Genomic DNA, 25177 nt, shown 5'->3' on the forward strand with positions numbered 1-25177 from the left:
GTTTGTACATAATCTGTTGACTCAAGTGAAATGTTTCCTCTCCTACAGCATTTTGATAGATCACTTTTTTTTTTTTTTTTAATACTTGCATACATTTTTCCAGGAATCAGAATGCTACAAGCTCTATTTTAAAAAAGAAATGACATCAGCCACTGCACATTTGGCAATGCCACAATGTCTTGGTTTTTGCTCACGCCTGCTGATGCCGCAGCAGGTGCAGGGCACTGCCCAGGCACTACCAACTACTACGACTTACACAATCCATGCTGCACCCAGAGCTATGACAAGCCTCTCAAACTTCTGCCAGCACAGTGCATTATTCATCATAGGACAGATCTTTTTATAGATACATTACTTGAACAACCAAAATTCCTTGCACTCGACTCTTCCTCCTGGATCTTTTGCTAGATTATTTTAAGCAAAGACTTACAAAATTGTGAAACTTGGCTAAAAATACTTATGACAGTATTGCAGAATTGTACAAAAACTTAAAAGACACTAGAAGGTGCAGTATTCAATAAATCAGTGGCATCAAGAGAACAACTGAACGATGAAACAAACGTTCTCCAGACATGCACCAAGGAATACCCAGGTGAAGAAACACTGCTCTGCTATTTGAGGAATGCCTGCCCTGCCATTTTTAAAGCACACAGAGGCTTACTGATGCAACTGCTCTGCAGAACCTGACTTCTGATAACCCAGTAACAAACAATGCCTTGGCAGCATTGCTTCTCATCCCCATCCTTTCCCTGCAGGAGGAAATAAAGTTTTTAGAGGAGAGCCAGAAGCGTTCTGAAAGAAAGACTAAATTTAGAAAAAGCTATATTATCAGTTGCACAAAATTCATCTCTCTCGTCAGGAAAGAAGAATAACATTATTTAAGTGATGAGGATTTCCCAAAAAGCAGAGAACGTTCTTATTCTTGTTTTTGTGAACAAAGGTAAGTAATTTCCAAGCTTGGAACACTGAAGTCTGAACCGAGGAACAGCACCACACAGGGAAGGAAATCAGCAACAAAGCAATGGAGAACGGTGCTTGAGAAAGCTCTCGCGTCTCAAAAGAGAAGACAATTATAACAATTACATGGAGAGGAGGTAGATGGAAGTATTATATTTTACAAAGAAACACCTTCTCCAAACAGCAACGCATCCTTGCTCTCTAACCAAGCAATTAATCACGCAGTTGAAACAGAAGAAAGGAAGCAGTGGTTACAGTCTGAACAAGACTTCACAGGCTAGCACAATAGGTTTAACACCCACAGACCAAGCTTTCAGGTGTGACAGCATCTCAGGATTAAGGCACGTAACCAGCAGCAAGGTAAATAAATATCCTATGAGACTACAGACCTGTATTTGAGAAAGAGAGTAGGGGGCCAGGGCTCTCCAAGCTCACAGTGACGAGCCGAACCCGTGAGCGTGCTGTGATGCTGAGCCCAAGCAGTAGTGCTTTGATGAAAAAAGCTGAGCACTTCAACTCCTGCCCTGTACATCTGCTGGGTCAGAGCCCCGCAAGGCTGGCTGCTGCTTTGGGCACATCTCCGACCTGATGCCCCTTAACAAGCCCTTCGAAGTTCAAATCTGCTAAGGAAAGAAATGAAGAGATGTAATCAGCTCCTTCTACGTGTTCCTGGAAATACCCTGACCTGGAGTGCTGCGCTGAGGCTTGCAAGGCAGCCAGGGGAAGATGCCCACGTGCAGTCCCAGGGGAGCTCAAAGCCTCACTCTTAGCCCTCCTTTAAACATGAGAGATATCGATACCAGAGCATGATTAAGGTGCCAGCTCTCACCCCAAGCAACACCCAAGGACCCTTCTTCACTTCATATTAGAGTAGTGCTGCATGACTGACTCAAACTTGTAAGATGCGTGCATTTGTGACCACCCTAACAGAGTTCTACTGGAAATAACGTCCTCATTTCTCTCCTTAAAAACCATTCTTCAGCAGAACTATTTCCTTCATTTCAGAACTGGCATGAAACTAGAAGCTTCTCCAGTTGTGTGCGTTGACAGGAGGACTGCCTAAACAAACCTATCATACACAAGCCTTACTACCTTGCTTCACAGCATACTATCGAGTGACTTGGCAGTCACCAGGCTGTACTGATATTTCCACCCTGTTTAAAAAAAACAGAAGCAGAATAATATTTTTTTTAAGAATCTCCTTGTGAAGACACAAAGGGGAAGCTGCCATTAACATATCTTTAACCCGAGAAAATAGAAAGCGAAACCCCGTATGACAGAAAACAGCAGGGTGATGTCATGGCAGTAGTCATGCTATTAATAATATATTAGTTGTTTAATGCCAGGCAAATACCTTGTCCCTGCAGCTCTGTAAAGGCCACAGTCACAAGCAGCCAGCCTGGCCAGAAGGGGCAGGCCCAGCAACAGTTTGCTGCTCTCTCAAGAGCCTAAGAAACCACAGAAATGACTCAAGTTAAACGTTTTTCCAGTAAAGCACCTTAAGAAAGGGGTAGTGCTCAAAGTCGCCCAAGACTTTTTGATTCAGATACAATTAAGTTCCTAATACACAATTCAGCATCTCTACAAAAACCTCCAGAAAGATACAAGCCCACAGGAAGTCAGCATTTAACTCCACAACCCTATGGCAAGTATATTCCTGTTAAATCCCCTGACAGGACAAATTAGGATATCAGGCTACAAATTGATTAAGGGTTTTCTACATGGGAACACAAGCTAGAAAGCTAAACCCAATTAAATTCATTTCGGTTTGGAGCATCTTAATTGAAGAATTACATCAGGCTTAGTATCAACGAAAATTTCAGAGGCTTGAATTCTAGCGCAGACAACAGTTTAATCCTCCCTGAAAATTAATTCAGAGTTCCTTTTCACCAAGCAGCTCGTTAGAGACCAGTACGTAGATGAGCGGCTGCCACAAAATGCGAGCGGTTCCTACTGCTGTACACAACAGGAACTGGATGCTGCACAACTGAAACCAATCTCACCGTTAGAGGTTCTCCTCCAGGAAACAGAAGGTCATGTTGCAAGGTTAGTAATGCCTACAAGCATACAGGGACAATTAGATATACGCTCCTGAAAGGGAAAGCCCCAGCCTAGACAGTGCTCTAGGCTCTCCCTGGGAGGAAAAAGCCTTCTGCTCAGCAAAGAGGAGAAAACAGGATTTTAAAACCTTTTGGATATATCCGAACTGTTAATAATGTTATTTCCCCTTAGTGGATGCCATGTGATTGACAGGTTTTTCCTCGCCACTTCTTTTTCATTCATGTTTTACAAGAAGTGTCCCACATCCCAGGCACACAACCTTTCGGAGTGCCCAGCATACATATTTCAAGCTAGCTTTTTAGAAGCAAAGCCTGCAAACTTGCAAGCCCCTTTGTCACTAGTTATTAGCTCAGGAGAATATATTCTCTCTACTGGGAGTTTATACAAAGGGAAGTTTGTCCTAAGGAAAAGCAAAAGTGTTTTTTGGTAGGCCTTTTAATAATTGTTTTCTTAATCACCTGAGAGTTTCTGAGGCTTCGTGGAGAGGCACTGCATTCATTTCCAAGTGCTGTAGCCCTCTGGCCATACCGGGAAGAAAGTATGCAACAAGTTGAAAATTACTTCAAGCTGAGAAGACTACAGACAACACTGAACACAACCACACTGCTACTTTATCAAGCCTCAGGTCTTCTGCCGCCTGTCTGCTCCACTCTTACCTCACAGGGAAGCAAAATGAGTTTCTCCAGGGCAAGGAAGATGGGATATGCCAGAGCTCCTCGAGATATTCAGGTGCTTTCCGCACTGGCATTCTCAGAAGAAGTCATCTCAGAGTCAATGGGGAAAAATGCATTGCACGCAATGCAGACTGGATGAAGGTACCTGCCTTCTTCTTTAAGGAGCATGCAGCATGCTTAAACGTGCCCAAAACACCAACACCCATCATTTCTCTAGATCTCTTTCGGCAGCTTCATCCATTTACACCAGCAGTCTTATATTTACAGTGTAAATAGTGTAAAAAACACTAACGAGAGCTTGGATTCCCATTTACAGAAAATCTTAACTTCATTTTTGGCAAGACTGGTTTAGGGAGCTGCAGGACTACATTACAACTGGGCTAGAAAATCCTCAACTCAAGTCGTGCACAACACAGAGGAGCACATCACCGGCCTTGACTTCACCCTTTCGACAGTCCAAAAACTCCCAAACAGAATATTCAAGCAGGGCTGAGCAAACAATCACAGGAAATTAATTTTATATTCTGCTGGAGGGAATGAAGGAGCTTCTTTCCAGCTGAGAACATGTAATTGTTTGGCACCAACTGGCTACAACTTCGAAGCAACACCAGCAGCTGAACAGTCCATTTGAGTTTGGTAACCCTATTTTTCCTTTGTCTTAACTTTATGGGGTTTCTTATCCTATCAACTGTCAGCAAAAATACAAGCTGTTGGAGGGCTGTGATGACCAAAGTGATGTTCCCTTCCATACAAACAACTCTGCGATGCACTGGCTACAGCCAGGCATGAAGGCAAAGCAGGATGAAAACCCCAGAGCAGCCCAGGTTGGAAGGGACCTCGAAGACCCCTGAGGTTGCTCTCCCTCAGGTGTGCTTTGCCCCAGCATTAACACCGAGCACAACAGCTCCAAATACATCTAGCAGACTGAAAGGAAGAATGTCTGCCCTTATCTAAGAGATGAGGCAAGCACAGGGTGCCCGCAGCTTTTATCTCCCCAGAACAGCAGCTTACTATGAAACGCTTGCCTGGTCCTTTACTGGGCTGCAGCAACACAGGACAGATGTGGAATTTCCAGTAGATATTATTAAACTTTGTAATACTCCAATGGAAGGAAAAGTTGGACTAGTGGTCATCAGAACACACAGTAAATCATTGCTTTAGTTACACAAACTCTTCCCCACACGTACCTCTGTACACAGCATTTTCTGTTCAGGCCAACATGACTTACCAGGGGCAAGTTTCAAGCAGAGTCTGACATTAAAAATACTTCTTTTCAAGAGGGGGGCTCTCAAATAAGGCTTCCTGTCCAATATATTTAGAGATGTAATTGTTTTTCCAAGCTCTCTCTAATGAGTAACTCGAGGGGGAGGTTGTTTTTGTTTTGTTTTTCAAATCTGAACTAGTTACAGCCTCTCTGTAAAGAGGAATTCAGAACAAGTAGCTCTGACTGATGCCAGTATTGCAAAAATAACCAGCTTGCCTAATCTCAAAAACATTTTTATGGAAGCTCCCCTTCAGAAAGAGGCCTTTAATGATTCCTGTGGTTTTGACAGCAGGCACCTCATACGGATTCAAACCACACAAAACACTTTCTACAGAGTGGCAATCGTAACACCGATCACTGAGAACTTGTTGAATGAATGGGTGGTAGGACTGAGACACTCAGGAAAGCCCCAGGATGCTTGCTTCCAAGCTTCATACCAAAGACTTAGGCAGAGTCTTCGTTTTTAGTTAGATGCACGCAGTTTTCACATGAACCCTGCTCTGCTCCAAACGAGCTCCCGGCTGGAGATGCCCCAGGAGATGAGGAGCTTGAACTGCTTTTTGAAGCAGGGCACAGGCCTCCAGATGTGTGGACTACAGCACATGTCTCCCCAGTGTTTAGAAAGGGAACAAGATTAAAGACATGTCATTTCTAGGAAGTGACATTCGTGTGAACAGAGCACTACATCAACGTGGTGCAAAGCATCCAAGTTTTTTATCACAGCCAAACACACACAGCTCTGTGGCAATTTGAACTCTTCTCATATTAGAGCATCTATGTTCACACCTAATCCTTCCTTTTTCCCATGCGATGGGCAAGACTGGTCTTCCAATACCTTTATCTGGCTAAGCAGCGGACCATATACACTACACGTACACTACAACGCCTCCAGCAAGTCTCTAGACACCATCCCTCCTATTTTCCTTTGTCTACAGGTTTATCAGGAAAACACAAACTGAAGCTATAGGGAAAACTGGCTAGAGAACAGACACTAAGAATACCCAACAGGCCTGTATGGTTATGTACCACAGTCACTTGGGCGTCCCAGTGAGTCCTACTGATGGAAATAAAACAGCATTCCCCTTGTTCCAGAACAGTCAGAGCTCCCACGCCAGACATCATGTAACCCAACTATCCAGCAAAGAGCTCCTGTAAGGAACCCTTGGAGGAAAACCCAAATCTCACTGCATGTTTTGACAGGCTCCTAGAACAAGCTGGTAGGAACCTATTAGGGCGATTGCTCATAACACGACAGCCAGCGCGCTGTTTCTGTAATACTACAGTGGGTCACTCCACTTCCCCCTGGATCAGAAGACAGCCCCACAATTTCCCAGTGAAACAGCAGCTTCCCAGCAGCTACAGCCCATCAATTGCATCCGGTTTTACTAGGGAGAAGTTTTATCACGCAAAATAACACACCTGAGCCATGCAGTGATGCGTTTTAATGCCAACCTTGAGGTATTCGTAAGAAATGAGGTTAACCACACATCCTACCTCTTCCTTCCCTACCAAAGGACTACCTGGCCCTTCAGTCTGAAGGGAGGCCGAGGAAAGACACTTTAAACACTTAAAACTCACTAAATAGTCAAAAGCTAGATTAAAAAACTGTATTTGGACTCTGAATCTTTTGCTCAAGCTCCAGATTTCCATTACATCTTTGTGCAACACTACATTAAGCCGTACTGAACACTGGAGCGAGGCACATAATTCATCTTACCTGTCAGCAGCTACACTTGGACATATCCTATCCCCGCTAAAAACAAACGTACCAATTTGCATGTCCTCAGTCACCTGTTTTTCAGGTGATGAAGCATTAAACAGGATTAAATTACTTTACTTTTACCCCACAGGAACATCGTGATTACAACCACGGGGATTCACAGAGGAAATCCATTCTACACAGGGTTTTCCATGAAAATAAATCTAAGTATTTAAATTTTCTGTAATGTGGAGGTGTTCTGCATAAACTTTACACTTGGGTACCAAATGGGAATTGGAAAGCTCTGTCAGCGCTCAGTTGTAAGACCTGGAAAAGCCCCTGTAGTTGTGTTTTTGGAAAGTAAGTGTATGCATCACAACCTAATGCTGCTAAAAGACTTCTTTCCTTCTCTTAAAAAGATGTCTAATAACAACGCTTCCCCTTTGTCCTCCCCAGCCTCGAGATCACATCTGTGTGAGAGCTTTTAGGAAGAGTGGAGGAGGAAGGAGGCTCCTGGCCAGCTAATGATGGAAAGGGGAGAGCACAAGGTTAAAGCCAATGAGATCCTCACCTGCAGCAGCCTCCAGTGTGCCAGGCCTTTCATTTTACAGCTGCCGCAGGAAGTCTGGACAGTATTAATGAAATTTCGACCAGAGGAACCCAGGTGTTTAACTGAACAGCAGCTGTCCTACAGCCAAAGGATAAAATTGTCGGGAGTCCATTCCCAACAAAAATCACAGAAGAAAACTGAGGGAGGGTAAGCAGCTGTGGTTCGGGTACTGCATAGCACTGCCATGTCTGTGCAACTCTTCTTCAGTCTTTTAGATGACTTCATTACTCAGAAGAGAAATCTGGACCCATCTGTTCCCATTAAAGCAGAAAATGGCTTGGCGTGTCCCCTCTATGGCCCTTTATTGCAAAGTACATCTGCTTTTCCTCTACTCTGCCTTCCCATAGCCCCAGCACAGTAACAACCCCTGCAAGGCTAGCAATAAAATATATACGTACATTTCAAAAGAAGAAAAACACTTTCCAGCTGGCAACTGTATCCTCACCATTTAGTCCACATGGAGTTCTAGGAAAGCACACAAAGCACCAGCGTTCGAAATAGCAGAGCTATTTCCAAGGTGCTGCTGCAAAAATCCCTCTCCCACGCAACTCTTGTGGCTACTGCAGGATCCTGCTCAACCTGACACAGGCGGCAGTTTGCAGACAGACGTAGAGCCCTCACGAGCCCTGCACCACTCCCAGCACTCTTTTCTGGGTCATCCTTTGCTTCTGGAGGATGACTCCACGTCCACCAGGTCACAGCTTGCCTCTGCTCCATGACTCCACTGCCTCCAGCACGCACCTCCTGGCACCTTCAGACGTAGCACCGTGCCCTGGTTGCTGTTCCAGCTGGGAGGAGTCCACTCCCCATCACTGCATACATGCAGAGGAGACTGGAGATGACAATAAAAAAAACAGAGCCATCACAGCAGGCCTGGAGTTACCTAGTCGGTTTTCTTCTCTTCCATTTTTCATCAGCTGATGACAGTGGAATCAATGCTGAGCAACCCCAATTTACACAGAACAGATTACTACAAAAGAAAACAAGGCTAACCACTTCCAAAAACCCGGAGACATCTGAAGAGGTTGCAAAAAGATCTGGAAAAGGACAGGTCCCAGTGGTACAAGGGATAACACAGAAGCAAACATCACGCCCAAAAACATCAGCTTCGCTGGTCGCAATCTGTTACAGGCTGGGCGCCCATAGCACTCTCACACCGGCTCTCTGTAACTTTTGGTAAGCCCTAAATAACACATAATCCCTAAATACAGCATGAAATGAAGCTGCACATTTCATATCCACGTACAGCTCCGTGCCCAACATCATCTGGCTGTACATTTGTGAGACAGACTTGTTTGAACAAAGCCTGAATTCCCGTGCTTTGGCTGCCTCAGTTTGCAGAGTATGCTTTGTACCTGTCTGAGGTCAGTCCACAGGCAGAAATTATCAAAGATTATACTAATGGTAGGGGAGAAAAATGAACAGCAGTGTGGAAAAACAGAAATCGTGGTCAAGAATTATTAAAATTGCACCAGAACTAGCCAACCCATGAGGAAAGCACATTTCCAATCCCGTCTCATATTTTGGGAGCCCCTCTAGCATAGCTTTTACAAAGGCTGGTGGAAGTGCTGACAACAGCCCCCGTAACCCTGTTTCTCCCCTAATTCACATCACCAACAGCTACCACCCTGCCCCCTGCCTGCACCAGGAGACACCACGAGCCAACCCCAGCCTGGAAAGACACACACAGCACATCCCTGAGCCCATACCGCAACAGCCACATGCACCCAGACCTCACCTGCTGATGAAGGTCTGTTCATTGCCCATAAATCCACGAAGGAATAGAGTTACAGAGGGGACAGCAGGATGTATCCCTCCTGCCTATCCTATCCCAGCCATAGCCTTAAGGCCAAGACGTGTGTAACAGCAGCAGTGAACACAGATCTAATCCTGATTATCATTAAAAAATTACTGAGAAAGCAACTTCTACATTTAACACATACTTTCAGGGGGCAGGAAAAAAAACAAACAGGCAATGCCTTCCAGGATCTAACATCCCAACTAAGATTAGCAAGATTTACAGATAGGAGCAGCTCTCCATCCCAAAGGATAATTTGCTCTGGTGTATTCGTAATGAGCACGCAACCACAAGTATTTGCCACCAGCTTCCTCTGGATGTTTATCTGAAGAGGAGTTTGGCATTGAAATGAAAGCACTGAATAAGTGAGGTTAGCTCAATTAGCTGTACAACAGGTATTTAAAAAGTTTGTTTTCCGGAGCACAGCTGCCAAGCTGATGTATGCATTGAGCATTAACATCTCATAGGAGCGCCAAATCAGTCCTTTGCATATGCAGCCACAGGTCAGGTTCATACAAGTTCAGCCTTGAAGGGAACAAACTCTGGGAGATCCTCAAGGAAACAGTGAACCAACTCCACAGCCACCAGATCTGCTTCCTATTAAAGCTTTTCGCTCTAAAGCCATTGGTAAGTGAACCGTGTTTATCACAAAGAAATAAATAAATCGCAAGTTTCAACTTTGGACAGGACCGGCACAGCTGGAAGACAGAAAGCCACCCAAGAGGACTGTCTGTGAAACCTCCCACTGTGCTCAGTTTGATCCAAATTAAGCAAAAAACAGTCAGAGGAAAAAGCAAACACTCCTTGCCTACGCTGATCCCACTGTCCCCTGCCCAACTGTATCACATTGGGTATGCTGGCCTGGAACATCTCAGTGAGGAAAAGCAGCAGGAAAACTGTAGATGAGAAAGAGAAAGAAATTGTAGCTTGTACACTATACATCATCTATTTACAATATGACTGCTACCCCATGTGCTAAAGCCAGTCTAAGAACGAACTGATCACATTTGTAACTTCAAAAACCAAATCTACCATTAGGACAGCACCTTGCAGTTTGGTATCATCAAGAGCATTTATTTCAGCTAGCTCTAGTGCTTTTGGATTTGCATCTACTGCAAAGATCTACCACAAAAGGTAGAGAAGACACTACAGCATGTTTATTTTGCTTCTAGGGAAGAATCGTTCAAAAGAAGTTTGCTGAGCAGAATTTTTTCCAGATGCTTGACCTGCTACAGAATACCAGCTAAGGCAGTTGTTAATCGTGACATTTGCTAACCTTCAAGAAATAACACTCTTCACTTACAGAAGGTAGATTTTAGTCCACCAGATATTCAAGAATATTTCTTGCTGTCTAGGACAGGAACACACAGAAGCCATAGACATGAGACAGGCTGTAACTTCAAAGACACAGTGATGGAAATTCCATCTCTAAAGCTGGAACTGGTTAGAGAGAAAAGATAAATTGCAGGTTTGCATTCGAGATCTTGCTGTTACAACAGCAAAGGCTGCTGTACAGCAGTACTAGGGAATATATGCAGGAAACACCGAGTTAATCCTAACGGTATTCAAAGGTCCTACAAGCTTGCCAGCTAAATACACATCAAAACGCCAAGAATGTGCATTCTTCCTCCAGCACCAGTCCTCCTGCTCTTGCTGTTTATAGACTCCAGCAGAAGTGTGGCAGCTGTAAAAACTCCCTCCTTACCACCTGCTCAGCCTTCAGGATACTGCCTATCTTAAAAAGGGGAAAAGAACAAGGAATTCCACAGCGCCAAACTGGCACACACTGACAAGCGTCTGCCTTTATGCTACCAGAACAGTCTTACCACTTAGTGTGCAACCGTACGCGAACTAAAGCCATAGGAAGGAAAGTATGAGTCCAAGCAGTTATATCTTTCATGTCATTACTTTTCACTGAGAAATTTGAACATTTGGTTTGTTTTAAATAATTCATCAGGGTAAATTTAAGGAATGTCATCGATGTGACTGTCAAGACCCGCCGTGCTGCACCCTGAAACATTTTTCTGCCCAATACTCACACTTCATAGGGAACCCTGATGACTTCCTTTCATTTGGTTACTTGTACTGGAAAAAACGTGGGTTTCTGCGGTCCTCAAGAGTATCAGACTAAAGCTTCTGCATGCTGAAAGGACACTGAACAGTGATCCAGGGTAGTACTACAACCCGGAGAAGGAAAATTATGACAAGTTTGCAAAAGTCTGAGTAAATACCTGCAAAAATAAGACAGCCACTTAAGAGGAAGAATTTAAATAAAAGCTTGCGCTTAGTCTAACATATTTTCTAGCTGGTTCCTTGGACAGGAAAGCACACGTTCAACATGCAGCGAGCAGTTTCTAAATGAAAGCAATTATTCAGCTGCACGCTGGTTTCTGCGGTGGCAGCAAGGCAGCCGAGTAACCACTTGATGTCACAGCTCTGACCGCCGCGCTCACCAGTTCCTGAGTCGCAGGCATTTACCGTCTCCTCTTTAAGCTGCCAGGAAGTTCTACACACAGCTGTATTTACAGGGAAACGTGATTAAAAAAATCAGCCACCGAATGAATGAGTGCTGAATTAGTAGCTGTGTTAATCAGCTGACGGCTGATTTCGGTGGGTCTTGAAACAGGGCAGAATGCTGAATAGAGACACTCTCCTGCTGTACCTTTCGCTGGCTGTACCTGAAGCACAGCACCCAGCCTCAGGCTCCCCGCCACAAAACAGTCATGGACCTTCTGAGTGACTTCAGTAATTACATCTTGGAGACTACAAAAAACACTTGAAATGCACAGAAATTAGGATCGATATACATGAATCAGGTTCCTAAGAGTTAAACAAGATACCTGCATGAAAAAGAGATTTCTATGACATATTTTAACGACACCTATGTTTTATTAGACTTGGGAATGTCTGCATAGAGTTATACTCATTCAGAAAACAGAGACATATGATGAAATGTGCAGACTGGTTCCTGTACCAACCTCATTCAGAAATGCTCTGATCATTCCTCTCATCAGCAGATAATAAAATCATAGAAAATCACATCTAAGCCAGAACAATTCACATCTTATTCTACATTACTGCTCAGAAATTCATCAGCCACTGCTAACCTTAAATAAAAGCAGATTAATGGTACTTTCTGAATAAATCCTGCCTATTTCATCCCAAATTACTTGTCAACCCTCCCAATAAGCAGCAGGATATATGCAATATAGTCAGAAACCTCTTGGACTTCCTAATACACGGCACAGCTTTTCAAGTTACTGTCAAAGCACATTAATAGCTCGCACCTTTGATGAAGCTGTAAGACTAGCCAACACAGAACAAAGATGTATTTTTTTTTTTGTCTATGTTAAATAAAAAGCTTTAGAAGTTCATTGCCATTAACACACTGAGACTTGAAATCAATGACTGTATTAAACACCTCTTAGCATACCTCTAAGAAGGGAAACCTTTACCACCCTTGACTCTCAGGTTTTTATTTTCATGCTGGTAGACAAAAGCTCAGAAACGGTAAAATACTGAGAGGATGAACAAAGATACCCATAAAGAACAAAAAAACATGGCGGGGGTGGAAGTGAAGTAAAGCACCTCATTAGTCAGGCAAGTTTAATTAAAGTCTGGAAAGAACAGCACTGCCATATTCTGACATTAAACTTCTTAAATACATATTTGAACCAACGGTATATGGCCCAAGAATTCAGGCAGCTGAAGGCAATCGAAGTGCCATTAAAGAAAGAGATACAAGAGCAAAAGTAGAGCTGCGAACAAGGGCCAGCAGCCAATGCACTGAAGAGCAAGGCTGCCACTTCAGGAATCTCCATGGGCTAAATGAAGTCTAACCTGGAGCTCTTGGGTCAGGAGGTCCAAACACAAGTCCAACCACACACCCTGCTGCACTGCAAAGCAGTGCTGCTCCCCTCCGGCTGCAGGTTACCTGCCCCACCTGGCACCGCGTGTCCTGTTGTGTGCACCCACAGCACAGCAGAGGAATCTGACATTGGAAAGCGCCCAGGAGAAGGTCCATCAGCTGGAGGCTGCTGCAGGATCCCATCAGCCTTCTGTCACCTACAGAAGAACTGCACGGAAGATGGAGCCTGACACTTCTGGGGCTGCACAGCAACGGGCCAACTGTTCGAGCAGATTTTTCACTGTCACAGAAAAGGTGGAAAAATCACCCTGGGAGCTGCGCAGTGCTAGAAGAGGGTGCCCAAAGAGACAGCTGACTTTCCATCCTTGGAGATTTTCAGAGCACAACGGGACAAGGCCACGAGCCACCTGATGTAGCTCAGTACTCACGATGCTCTGGGTACACCAAAGCTGCCAGCCTGCAGAGGTGACCTCCGGTTCAAATTTCCCATTCATTGTCAGCACCTGCTCAGGCTTACCACCAATTCACATTCATAGGGAAAACATGCAGCATTTCATGTTCTCCCAACTTGAACGCTAACAAAACCACGATAAATATAATAGAAAGTATATCAACATCTTGCAAAAAGATGAAGTTCCCCATTCCCAGTTCCTAATGCAAAAACCCCAACGAGTTTGTTCCCAGGCTCGTGCACACTGTGACCAAAATCACCAGCTTATGAACACCACTTCTTCCACAACACATGTGATTAATCATTTACTTTATCAGAAAATTAACCCCATCTGAGATCCTAGTTGGACACACAGATGTCTGCAGTAACTTTTAAGAGCCACTATCCCACCCCACTGATATTTGGATTTCTCCCAGTGCCTTTTAAACTTCTAATAACCTGCCTGTACGTTTTACTTCAGTCTTAATTCCCTGTAACATTCAAATGATGGCACAGCTACCAACATATCCCCTAACATCATTCAAACCCTGCATTCCCTGCTCACCAGCCGCAGCTTCCATCCCTTAGCAGAAAAAGAAGAGGGAAAACCCCATTTCATGAGCCCATTTTGAAGAGGGACCTCCTCGTTCTCAAGTTAAATCACCTGCAAAGTAAGAGCACCTTGAACTGCTGAGTTTAAGGCAACCTCATGAAGGAACTACACTTTAGATTTCTGCTAGTACTTACACTTGTAGAAGAAATGTTTCTTTGGACTCCTGCTTATGCCTAGATGGTGTTTACTTTCTTAAAGAAAGCATGATCTTTTTTCCTTAGGGAAAAAAGAAAAGAAACAAGACATGTACAGATTCGGGCTATTTAGTTGACTTGAGATTTGTCATGAGAAGGAAAACAATTTCAATTTCGAATAAAGATTTACTGGAAACAGTTGCTAGCAGCATTTGTTTAGGCTTCCATCTCTAGGAAAATCTAGATAACCATGCCCACACAACGCTGTGGGAAGAGGGGACTGCAGAACTTTTTAAATCGACCTATTTTTTAGCCTGAAAACCAAAAATAAAACTGTAAACAAGAGGAAGGGATTCATAACTTCAGATGAGACATCGTGGGCTTTGGAATACAAATACTAAACAACTCGTGTTTACCTGTTTATCAATGGAGCACTATTTCTGGAAGAGCTATAGATGATATTATATACAAGGAACAGGAGCCATGTATTCACCCAGCTGTTAAACAAGAATTAAAAAAGCAACCATCGCACCAGTAAGCCTCAGGGTAGAGTGGTGAGCCCCAGTAGAAAAGAAAACCACAAAGCTTTGTTAGCCATATATATTATGTACATGTGATAATCATTTTGAACTCCTCATCCTTTCACTAGGAAGCGTCGCTCCCAAGATAAATTACCAGAAAATGCACCAGCTTCTGCTCAAACCTTCACCTAGAAGCAGCTACCCCACGGACACTCAGCACAGAGCTAGCAGTCAGCTTTCCCTCATTAAAAGCTGGAAGTGCTTCTCTGTGTATGCCCTAAGGAGTCAGGATGCACTGTCAGGTTTGGGCTGTTTTGTTTTTAAATATATATCTAAACACACACCACACCCATCACACAATCCAACTAGCAGATAAATATTTGTGTAGCGTTATCTTTATTTACATTATCCAACCACTTGCATGCTTGAAAAAGCTAATCTTTGTCCTTTGCCCTGCCAATACAAGGCTTATTCTGCCCTAAGTACACACATAACCAACAAGACATCAAGTGCTGGCTGCGAAGCTCCCAAACGTTTCCTCCTGAATTAGGGATTTTTCATTAAGTTATTAATAAAGCACAAACAAGTACAAAAGGCACTGAAGACATTAATTTCATAATTTTCACATTTCCTATGAACTCTTGGAGGTTTGGGGAAAGGCTGAAAGGGAAAATTAAGCCCGCAAAGAGAAAAAAAAAGAATATTTCCCCACAGGCAAGTGCCCTGGTGATTCTTGCTCCACAAATAATTTGTTCCTTCCCCCAGCTGCCGGGCATTCGTAACAGCTGAGCACCAGCCCAAGCAATATCAGAGGACTTAAAATGCCAGCTAATTACAACACAACACATTAAATAGCTTGGAAGGGCATTGCAGCAGGAGCCCAGGACTCCCTAGGCAGAAATAACACGTCTTACTCACCGCTCGCTCCGGACTGAGGATGGGGAGAGCCGCGGCAGAGCCCAGCGAGGGATGTTCGTCCTTGCAGCCTGGCTGCTCTGTTCAGCCCCTTTGCCCAGCTTCTGATGCTGCTGCAGCCAGCACAGCTGCTCCTCGTGCACACAGCCAGCCCCTCCGAAAAGGGAGAGGAGCCCTTTGGGCAGGTGGGGCTCATCCCTCCAAATCAGCTATTTTCCACCCAGCTGCTCAAAGCTGATGGGTGGAAAATTCAATCCCCCATTAGCACAGAAGGAAAGACAAGGCACAACAGGAGGGACTGCACTGAATTCTCCTTGGTATTCCTATTTTTTTTAAAACCAAATTTCCTTAATATATTAGAAAAGTTTTTAATCTGTTTAATCTCTATCCTAACAATTTGAGAACTGTTGCCATAAACCACTAAACTTAAAAAAAAAAAAGGTTAATCAGACATTACACAGAGAAAACACCCTGTTAAATAATACGATGGTAGAAGAGACGTGCAGTTTTGGAAGCACCACGAACTCACTTCCCCAGCTGGGAAGCACTTACACCCTTCAAGCTCCTTGCACTTTTCGGAAGCACACACCAGCAGCACACTTTCTGCAGCAGCAACCCTCCTGCTGGAAGTGCTCTGCGTACAAATCGAGCTGTAAGCCCAGTGCTACCACAGCCACTTGTATGTACGCCACAAAAATACTTCCTAAAGCACAAGGATGTTAATATTGTACTTGAACATGATTTCTTTTAATTGTTGTGTTGTAGGAGTAGACGTGTCATCGGTTCAAGGAAAAATCAGTTTCTGACAGTCTCAGTTTGTATATTCTGTACTATACATCTTGATCTAATAAGTATGATGCTAACTAGATTTGTTTCATTTAAGTGGTATTAAATAAAGATCTATTTGCGCTTATCCCTGGCAGGCCACAAGAGCTGCATACCAAGAAACACCAGGCAAGGCAGCCTGGTGTCAATGCATGTGCTTAATCCAGCAGGAGGAGAGACCTGAGGCAGGCAGCCTGCTTTTGGTTGCAGCCTTATCTCCAATAAACCTCCTCCTTTCCAACTTGGACCTGCAACGTGAACTACTCCTCGATCCCAAAGGCAGCTTTAAAATCGGAACAAACAGCCAGTTTAGCATCACAGGTAAAGTATCCTTTAAGAGGTCCAAGAAGCATACCAGTATTCCAGCAATGACTCAGAGGTTGCCATTCAAGGGGCAGAGATTTTTAGATACCAAATATTTACTTGCGGAATACCTGGGAGGATCCCTGCCGCAGCTGCAACGCGCTCTGAGCAGCTCCTGTGCATGCAGACAAGGCAGCCTGCAGCTCCTGTGCACTAACCCACGCTTACTCAGCCTGGAAAACATCCCGTTAGTCACTCCATGCATTTTTCCTGGCACAGGAATGTGCAGATAGTGGTTTTTCCTACAAGCTGGTTCTCTTTGCACGCGAAGAGCAGCGTGGTGGCTCTCCTTTTGGTTGATCGAGACAAGATGCCCTCATACCTCTACTTCTAAAAGGCTCATAGCAGAGCCGTCCTCCCACCCAAACGTTAACTCCTCCACAGAAAACAGACACAAACCAGAGGGTGCTGTAACTGACCACAAAATTGGAGAGGTCGCCTGCAGTCCGACGTTTCCAACTTCATGATGGATGTCTTGTGAAACAGCTCCTTGCCAAAAAAAATGTTTTCAAAGAAACCAAGAGAGGGCAAAAAAAGTCCTGGTGGCGCTAAAGCGCACAAGTTAGGTGTCATTCTCCATTTGCTTGAGTGTGGAAACAGAAAAACACAAAGAAATCTGCACCTCAACTTCCCACTTTACAACATCAAAAATAGAGATGGGGCATCTGGTTTCATCTGAATTTACAAAGTAGCAAGAAAGCCAGAAACATTTGATGCTGACCCTCTGCGCAATCCACTGCAAGTGATTTGCTAAATGGACACGCACCATCAGTATCGCTACATCGGTATTACAGGAGCCTGCCAGATTACTGCTTTAGTGACACTAAGTCCATGTTATTTTTCTAAACTAGGATAATCTTAACATAAGCACAGAATGACAAGAGGTATGGAAGTGCTTATCATCAACTTGGTATCCCAAAAATTGGTTTTAACATATTTGGACTGAAAACTATCCCCAGAAGTTGTAGGCTCCCACTTTCCCCGCTCCCCCCCAGTATTGGGCTAAGAATTACAGAGTACATTTATTTCCTAAGATTATCAAAGCTCTAAACAATATGAGTCAATCAACAATGCTCTAAAACAGTTTGGTTGGTTGGTTGTGTGTTTTTTTTTTTATTATTTGTTTGTTTTAAAACAGCCTTTTGACAATTATTAATCAAAAATCAATTTGCAGAAACACTGATAACGGGAGCAATCTACAATAATCTTCATGTGCTGGTTACGCAGATGTTGTGAACCACCACGCACACTGTTGGGGTTTCTCTGCCTTTCACAAACTAGAGGAAGAACTCTAAGTAGAAAACAGAAGAAAAGGGAGAGGGAAAGGTGCAAGCAAGACGTTTATCACTGCTGGCTCCAGAGCTTCAAGACAGCACATTATATACAATTAATCTTGCCAGCTACTGGTACTTAGCTTTTTCAGCAAGTCAGGTATTAGTCACAGTCGGTGGCTCCACAGATAGTCCTGGCCGCTCGGAAACCCCAGAACAAGTGGAAGAAAGACAGAAGGACTGGTGCACAAGGTGAGATGTGCCTCGTTTGGCATGCACCCGTTTAATGGTAGCCCCGAGGGTACCTGCAGCATTTACTGCCGTTAAAGACAACAAAAAATCCTTTTACAAATACATCAACGCGAAACGGAGGACTAGGGAGAATCTCCATCCTTTACTGGATGCGAGGGGAAACCTAGTTACTAAGGATGAGGAAAAGGCTGAGGTGCTTAATGCCGCCTTTGCCTCAGTCTTTAGCGGCAATACCGGTTGTTCTCCGGACACCCAGTGCCCTGAGCTGGTGGAAGGGGATGGGGAGCAGGATGTGGCCTTCGCTATCCATGAGGAAATGGTTGGCGACCTGCTACGGAGCTTGGATGTGCGCAAGTCGATGGGGCCGGATGGGATCCACCCAAGGGTACTGAGAGAACTGGCGGAGGAGCTGGCCGAGCCGCTTTCCATCATTTATCGGCAGTCCTGGCTATCGGGGGAGGTCCCGGTTGACTGGCGGCTAGCCAATGTGACGCCCATCTATAAGAAGGGCCGGAGGGCAGACCCGGGGAACTATAGGCCTGTCAGTTTGACCTCAGTGCCGGGGAAGCTCATGGAGCAGATTATCTTGAGGGTCATCACGCGGCACTTGCAGGGCAAGCAGGCGATCAGGCCCAGTCAGCATGGGTTTATGAAAGGCAGGTCCTGCTTGACGAACCTGATCTCCTTCTATGACCAAGTGACGCGCTTGGTGGATGAGGGAAAGGCTGTGGACGTGGTCTACCTTGACCTCAGTAAGGCTTTTGACACCGTTCCCCACAACATTCTCCTCAAGAAACTGGCTGCTCGGGGCTCGGACTGGCGTACGCTTCGCTGGGTTAGAAACTGGCTGGATGGCCGGGCCCAGAGAGTTGTGGTGAATGGAGTCAAATCTGGTTGGAGGCCGGTCACTAGTGGAGTCCCCCAGGGCTCGGTACTGGGGCCGGTCCTCTTTAATATCTTTATTGATGATCTGGATGAGGGCGTCCAGTGCACCCTCAGTAAGTTTGCAGATGACACCAAGCTAAGTGCGTGTGTCGATCTGCTCGAGGGCAGGAAGGCTCTGCAGGAGGATCTGGATAGGCTGGAGCGATGGGCTGAGGTCAACTGCATGAAGTTCAACAAGGCCAAGTGCCGGGTCCTGCACCTGGGCTGCAACAACCCCAAGCAGAGCTACAGGCTGGGAGATGAGTGGCTGGAAAGCTGCCTGGCCGAGAAGGACCTGGGAGTATTGGTGGATAGTCGGCTGAATATGAGCCAGCAGTGTGCTCAGGTGGCCAAGAGGGCCAACGGCATCCTGGCCTGTATAAGAAGCAGTGTGGCCAGCAGGTCGAGGGAAGTGATTGTGCCCCTGTACTCGGCTCTGGTGAGGCCGCACCTCGAGTACTGTGTTCAGTTTTGGGCCCCTCGCTACAGGAAGGACATGGACGTGCTCGAGCGAGTCCAGAGAAGGGCGACCAAGCTTGTGAGGGGTCTGGAGAACAAGTCTTACGAGGAGCGGCTGAGGGAGCTGGGCTTGTTCAGCCTGGAGAAGAGGAGGCTCAGGGGCGACCTCATCGCTCTCTACAGTTACCTGAAAGGAGGCTGTAGAGAGGTGGGGGTTGGTCTATTCTCCCACGTGCCTAGTGACAGGACGAGGGGGAATGGGCTAAAGTTGCGACAGGGGAGTTTTAGGTTGGATGTTAGGAAGTACTTCTTTACCGAAAGGGTTATTAAGCATTGGAACGGGCTGCCCAGGGAGGTGGTGGAGTCACCATCCCTGGAGGTCTTTAAAAGACGTTTAGATGTAGAGCTTAGGGATATGGTTTAGTGGAGTACTTAGTGTTAGGTCGGAGGTTGGACTCGATGATCTTGAGGTCTCTTCCAACCTAGAGAAATCTGTGAATCTGTGAATCCTGGGGCTGGAAGGAGCTCAGTCAACCTCGTAGGCTGCAAGAGCATTGAGGAGCCTGTTTTGGAGGCAACTTTTAGTAGCAAAGTGTCACATTGCTTTGTCACGTTTTTATTCGGCTTTATAATTCTAAATTCTACCCGAAGATGACTTAAAGTTGCTCTATACGTTAAATATTTGTATTCACTTCAGCTAGAGCTAACAAAAAAGCAGACTGATTGCCCTGCCACTCTTATCAGAAGTCATCATGAAGGCATGCCTCTCTCCTCTCCAGGACACAATGGTTAATGTACTCAATCCTAATTACTGTGTACAGAAAAGATAATTAATGGCTGATCAGACCTGCAGGTGGAAAAGCAGCAAGTGTCCAGTCCGAGTCTGGTTATTTTTCTCCTATCAAATCATTTATCTGCAAAAGCCACATCACAATTAAGCCTGCAACCAGCAATTATAACGGCTGGAAGCTGAGGCATTTTATGTTGAGTTAGGTGCAAGGTTGTGCTCCTTCAGGATTTATTTTTTTTAAGTGCAACTTACACCCCCGCAATGACTTGGTAGTCTCATTCTTACTGGAAGAGAAAAGCCTCCATCACTAGGCAATAGCCTCACTGCAGAAAAAGTGTTTCTTATTATGACTACGCTAGTAAACAGGGGGAAAAAAAATGACACTGCAGCAACAGCACCAAAAAGACCAAGTCCCGGGTAACAACAGCATCTTCACACAAAAGTTATGGAGTACAAATCAAGAATATAACAGAAATCGTTGAAGCACATTGATGTGCCATCAAAATCTTGAACTATTATTATTATAATAGTTCACAAAGTGGAATATGAACAGATGACAACAGTTCAACCGCATCCCATTCATCTACTCTTTCATTATTACTATTTTTTCTCTCTCTGGAGCTCTCCTTGCCCTGCAGCTTAGGACTCAGTGAGACTGATTTATACAGACCAGCAAGTTTTCAAGTTGACTTTCAGTGGTGCTCAACTCGGACTTCATTAACCGACTTCAAGAGGATGAAGGTATTATACTTACAATGCCCTTTCAGCATGCATAATAGTTTTCAGTTCTGCAATCAATTATGTAGATATTTTTCACAGCAAGAAGTTGGAAGGGTTTTACCTTCAGGTAATACATAACAAATAGAAATTTCTCTCGCAAGGAGCCATGCAGATTTCCAGCACTTGTCTCATGTCTATGCACCAGCAGTTCATGCATCTCAAGCAGCCTACAGGAGAAGTTGTAGGGCTCAGCAAAATATCACTGCAGTAGGAGAGAAGATACCGTAACAGCAGCAAAAAAATACAGCTTTTCCTCTAATTGGAAGAGTGCTGTTTCTTCAGAGAACAGACAAGCTACACTCAGATTTGTTCATTCTTACAAGCTCCTGGCTGGAAAGCTTGGAGAGATTGCTAATGAGGAGGGGAAAGGCACACACAACCCAGTGACTAGCGTTGTTAGCGTTCATGAAAACACATAATCCACAAAGTGATTATATGAAGGTGCTTTATTAGGCGCCGGAAGTTAGGGGCATGCCTGCCCAAATCTAACTTCGTCTGATTTGTTCTCTTAGTTCTCTTTTATCTCCTAAGATATTACATATGCATTAGGTTTCACAACTCATCTATGCATATTCATTTCCTAGCTCCGCCTAGCCTCGCTTCGTATGCTAATTATCTTATCAGTTCTTCTGCGCTTGCGTACTACTCTCTGGTGGTCGTCCGGGTGGTCGTCGGGATGAAGTAAGATGTCTTCATCAGAGTTGAACTTTTTAACCTTTCCTTTTCACGCATGCTCTCTGAGCCCTTGGTCTCAGTCCAAACCGCAAGCTTGGTTTGATCCAGTTCCCAGGGTCCAAGAAGCCCCAGTTATCTAGATGTCTTGCAAATTGAGCACTCTTTTAATCCTCCTTACTCCTCATCATGAATTGGTGCATTCTCATGTTACCCTTGCACATATATTTTGTATCTTCCAAGCGCAGCCTCGGAACACTACATCGCAAATGTAACATATTAAACAATATTGTATTATTTCTTCTTCTATTACTAACAGCGTGGCTGACAACTGATATCGAGGTGCAGATGTAAATCAGAGCTAAAACTGTAAACACAGCTCATAAAACACAAGTTTTAACCACTTTGGATTAAATAAGTCTCGTGTGGAATCAGAGCTGATCACTATCGAGTAAATCTAACCATCTCCAAATGAAATGTTTCAGAGAATGCTTTTTTTAAAGCAAATTATGGCCAAAGTAACTCACTTAACGTGTTTTAAACTACTTCATGCTTAAAAATGGAGGAAAAAAGGGAAATACTTTTGAGAACGTAAGTACCATAAAATAAAAAAACGATCAGGGTGATTTTTTTGGTGTGTGTTCAGTGGAAGCAAGATAAGGACTTGCTTCACTTTTAAGCAAAGATAATTCAGTAACGACAGATATAAGTACCAATAAGCACCTCCAGTGAAGTGAGGGTCTCCAGGCAGCTTACTCAAACATTCATACAGTACAGCCTCTGTGGACTTTACGGTATCATGCACCTGCAAGCCGTGTATTTCCACATCCCCAAGACTGTAAGAAAACTTGTAAATATTCTTGAGTCAGAACCCTCCTTGAAGCATCACCTGCTCGCATGTGTAGCTATAAAAATCACATTCCAAAGGAGGCAAACAGAGCTCCGCTGCCCTCACACCGTGCACTAACTAGTTCAGATACACAGTGAACACGGAGAGGCACCTATCAGTTGTCACACAGCAATGCAGACTCACTCCACCTGGCAGAGAAATGCACACAAATTATGTAAATACTGCCTCGAGAAGTACCATGGCGCTTCAACACTAATTCCAAGAACAAACAGCCCTCTACGGTGCACTCTGTTATATAAAATGTCAGTCTAATCACAGCAATTCTGCTTTGCATGTTGCCAAATCTCCCAAATGAAAGTATAAACGTGGATAAAAGCGTTTAGGATGAGTCAATTACACACCTACCTCTCTTCAAAGGAGAAACTAAATTAATTACCTCTGACTGACCACAACAGTAAAGTATTTGTTTTATATCCTGAAAGCAAAACTGAAGTATGCTTAGGTGTACTTGTCTACTTCTCTTCTCCACCGATACTGGAATAACTTAGGAGACACCAGCTCCAAACCTCGAGAAGTAAGGCTGTATGAACCTGATTGTTTTTAAGCCCAAGACCCAAAAAAAGGCAGGATCTCTCATCTGTGTCACCAAGAGCAGTTTTTACTTTCATGCTTGCCCAAGAAGTAGGTCTTGAAAGCAGCGGCTCCACCAACCTCACTGCCCTAGATCCGAAGCCCTCAGTGTGTCCTCAACGTGCTTGGGACAGAGGAGAGGAGGATGTCCTGCAAGAGACGGGGATATCGCTGGCTGCAAATGGAAAATCATACTGCTCTAATTATAAGCAGACATTCAGCACAAGAAAAGGAGCTGCTATATAGACAAAGACTGAATTGCGTGCAAGAACAGTCAACAGAAACAGACAACCTTTGGAGAAAGATTTTAAAAGAAACACACATCTGTTCAAAATGCTATTTACAAAACAATTCATTTCACGAGTGTCTACATGCTATTAATGCTTTTCTCACATTACTTTCCTACAGCATCCTTGCCAACTCAGAAGACCATACCTGCACAGCCTCATATCCTGCCCTACTCAACCTAGCTCCATAATGAAGAGGAGTACTTTGTGGAATCGTTTGTTTAAAATTACTCTCCTGAGCATTAAATGCCAAGAGGAAATATGGAAATGGTCACTCCTACACATCAGGGTGACTAGCTGATTCAGAATTGTGATATATTTTTAATGAATAACATGTGCAAATCTGAGTCATGGTCTTTATCTTTGGATAAAATTATTCTTAAGATGAAATTAATCTTGGAGTCCATAATTCTACTCAGCTTTGCGGTCACAAAAACCTCTGGCTTTTTGGCTTCCATCCAAAGCTCTGTTATGGACCCTCAGCTTCTCATTTCTTGGCAGCCTGACTCGCATCACCCCATCCAGCAATTAGGAATAGATGTTTCTACACATGCAAGTTTCCTTCAACCCCACTTTTCCAGGTGTTTTTCCCAGGCAGTTCATAAAGCACAAGAACAGCTCATCTGGAACTTGCAACAGGAAGGAAAAAATCTTTAATATATTCCTTTAATTCAGAGGGGAGTATTTAGAGCTGGAATTATTATTAGCAATACACATTGCTCGTAACACAACTCCCTGCCTAAGAGAGAGATCAGAGCAGGTTCTCTTCAATCACTTCTACCCAAGTCCAGATGAATAATCCCTTTCTCCTCTTAACACAACATCCCCAAACTCGGAGGAAACAATACCATGCTGTATTAGTGTAATTACCAAATCTACCAAATATTTGGACGACAGAATTTCTGTTATTGCTGCCTTCGAAACAAGTCCCTGGATAGGGGGAATAGCCTTGCAGCAAGCAGCAGCCTCCCTCGGGAGCTTTTTGCGCAGCAGATGCTGTTATGCATCACAGACACGCTGTGCTCCATCATCCGGTGAAACACTCGGCGACTCCTCCTTCCCCCTCCGCAGGAAGCCAAGAGGATTTCCCAAGTAACGTGATGAATTAAAGCATTTTCATTCCAAAAAAGGAAACACATTTTTCCCCCAGGGAATCTCTGCACTTTTCCCAGCTTGCTGTTATTTGAGGGACGAGCACTTTCTCCACCAGCCTCCCCTCTCACTGCTCCGGCACAGAGGAACCTCTGCAACATTTCAGATGGGTCCCCAATTAATTTAGGTGACTTTAGAAAGGCTGCTGCTACATTACATATTGCTTGTGCCCATGTTTTTTCTAGAAAACATAAATGGGACACGGTATGTAAACAGTTCCCAATAGTAAGCATTGCATACATAATGGCAACACAGCCATCGTACAGAATTAAGTACTATATGGAGAAAACAAAAACACCCAGAGTTCAGCTCATGTCCCCTAACACACAATTTGAGATATTCCTGTGTCAATCCTGTGCTGTCTTAGACAGCCTGTTT

General features: G+C 44.3%; 1 protein-coding gene across 2 annotated transcripts in view; it reads right to left on the reverse strand.

Moving 5' to 3' along the window:
* Positions 1-25177, reverse strand: part of MCU (mitochondrial calcium uniporter) — a 79285-nt gene that overhangs the window by 46918 nt on the left and 7190 nt on the right. Inside the window, exon 1 of one of the 2 annotated variants that reach the window (XM_048069637.2) lies at positions 13007-13102. The exons of the other annotated variant lie outside the window; for it this stretch is intronic. Within the exon in view, the coding sequence (XP_047925594.2) occupies positions 13007-13087 (81 nt within the window). The 5' untranslated portion in view covers positions 13088-13102. Of the gene's footprint in view, positions 1-13006; positions 13103-25177 lie in introns of those variants that run through there. 2 annotated transcript variants of the gene reach the window in all.

This window comes from Anser cygnoides, chromosome 7 (genome assembly GCF_040182565.1).
Source record: "Anser cygnoides isolate HZ-2024a breed goose chromosome 7, Taihu_goose_T2T_genome, whole genome shotgun sequence".
Classification (NCBI taxonomy): domain Eukaryota; kingdom Metazoa; phylum Chordata; class Aves; order Anseriformes; family Anatidae; genus Anser; species Anser cygnoides.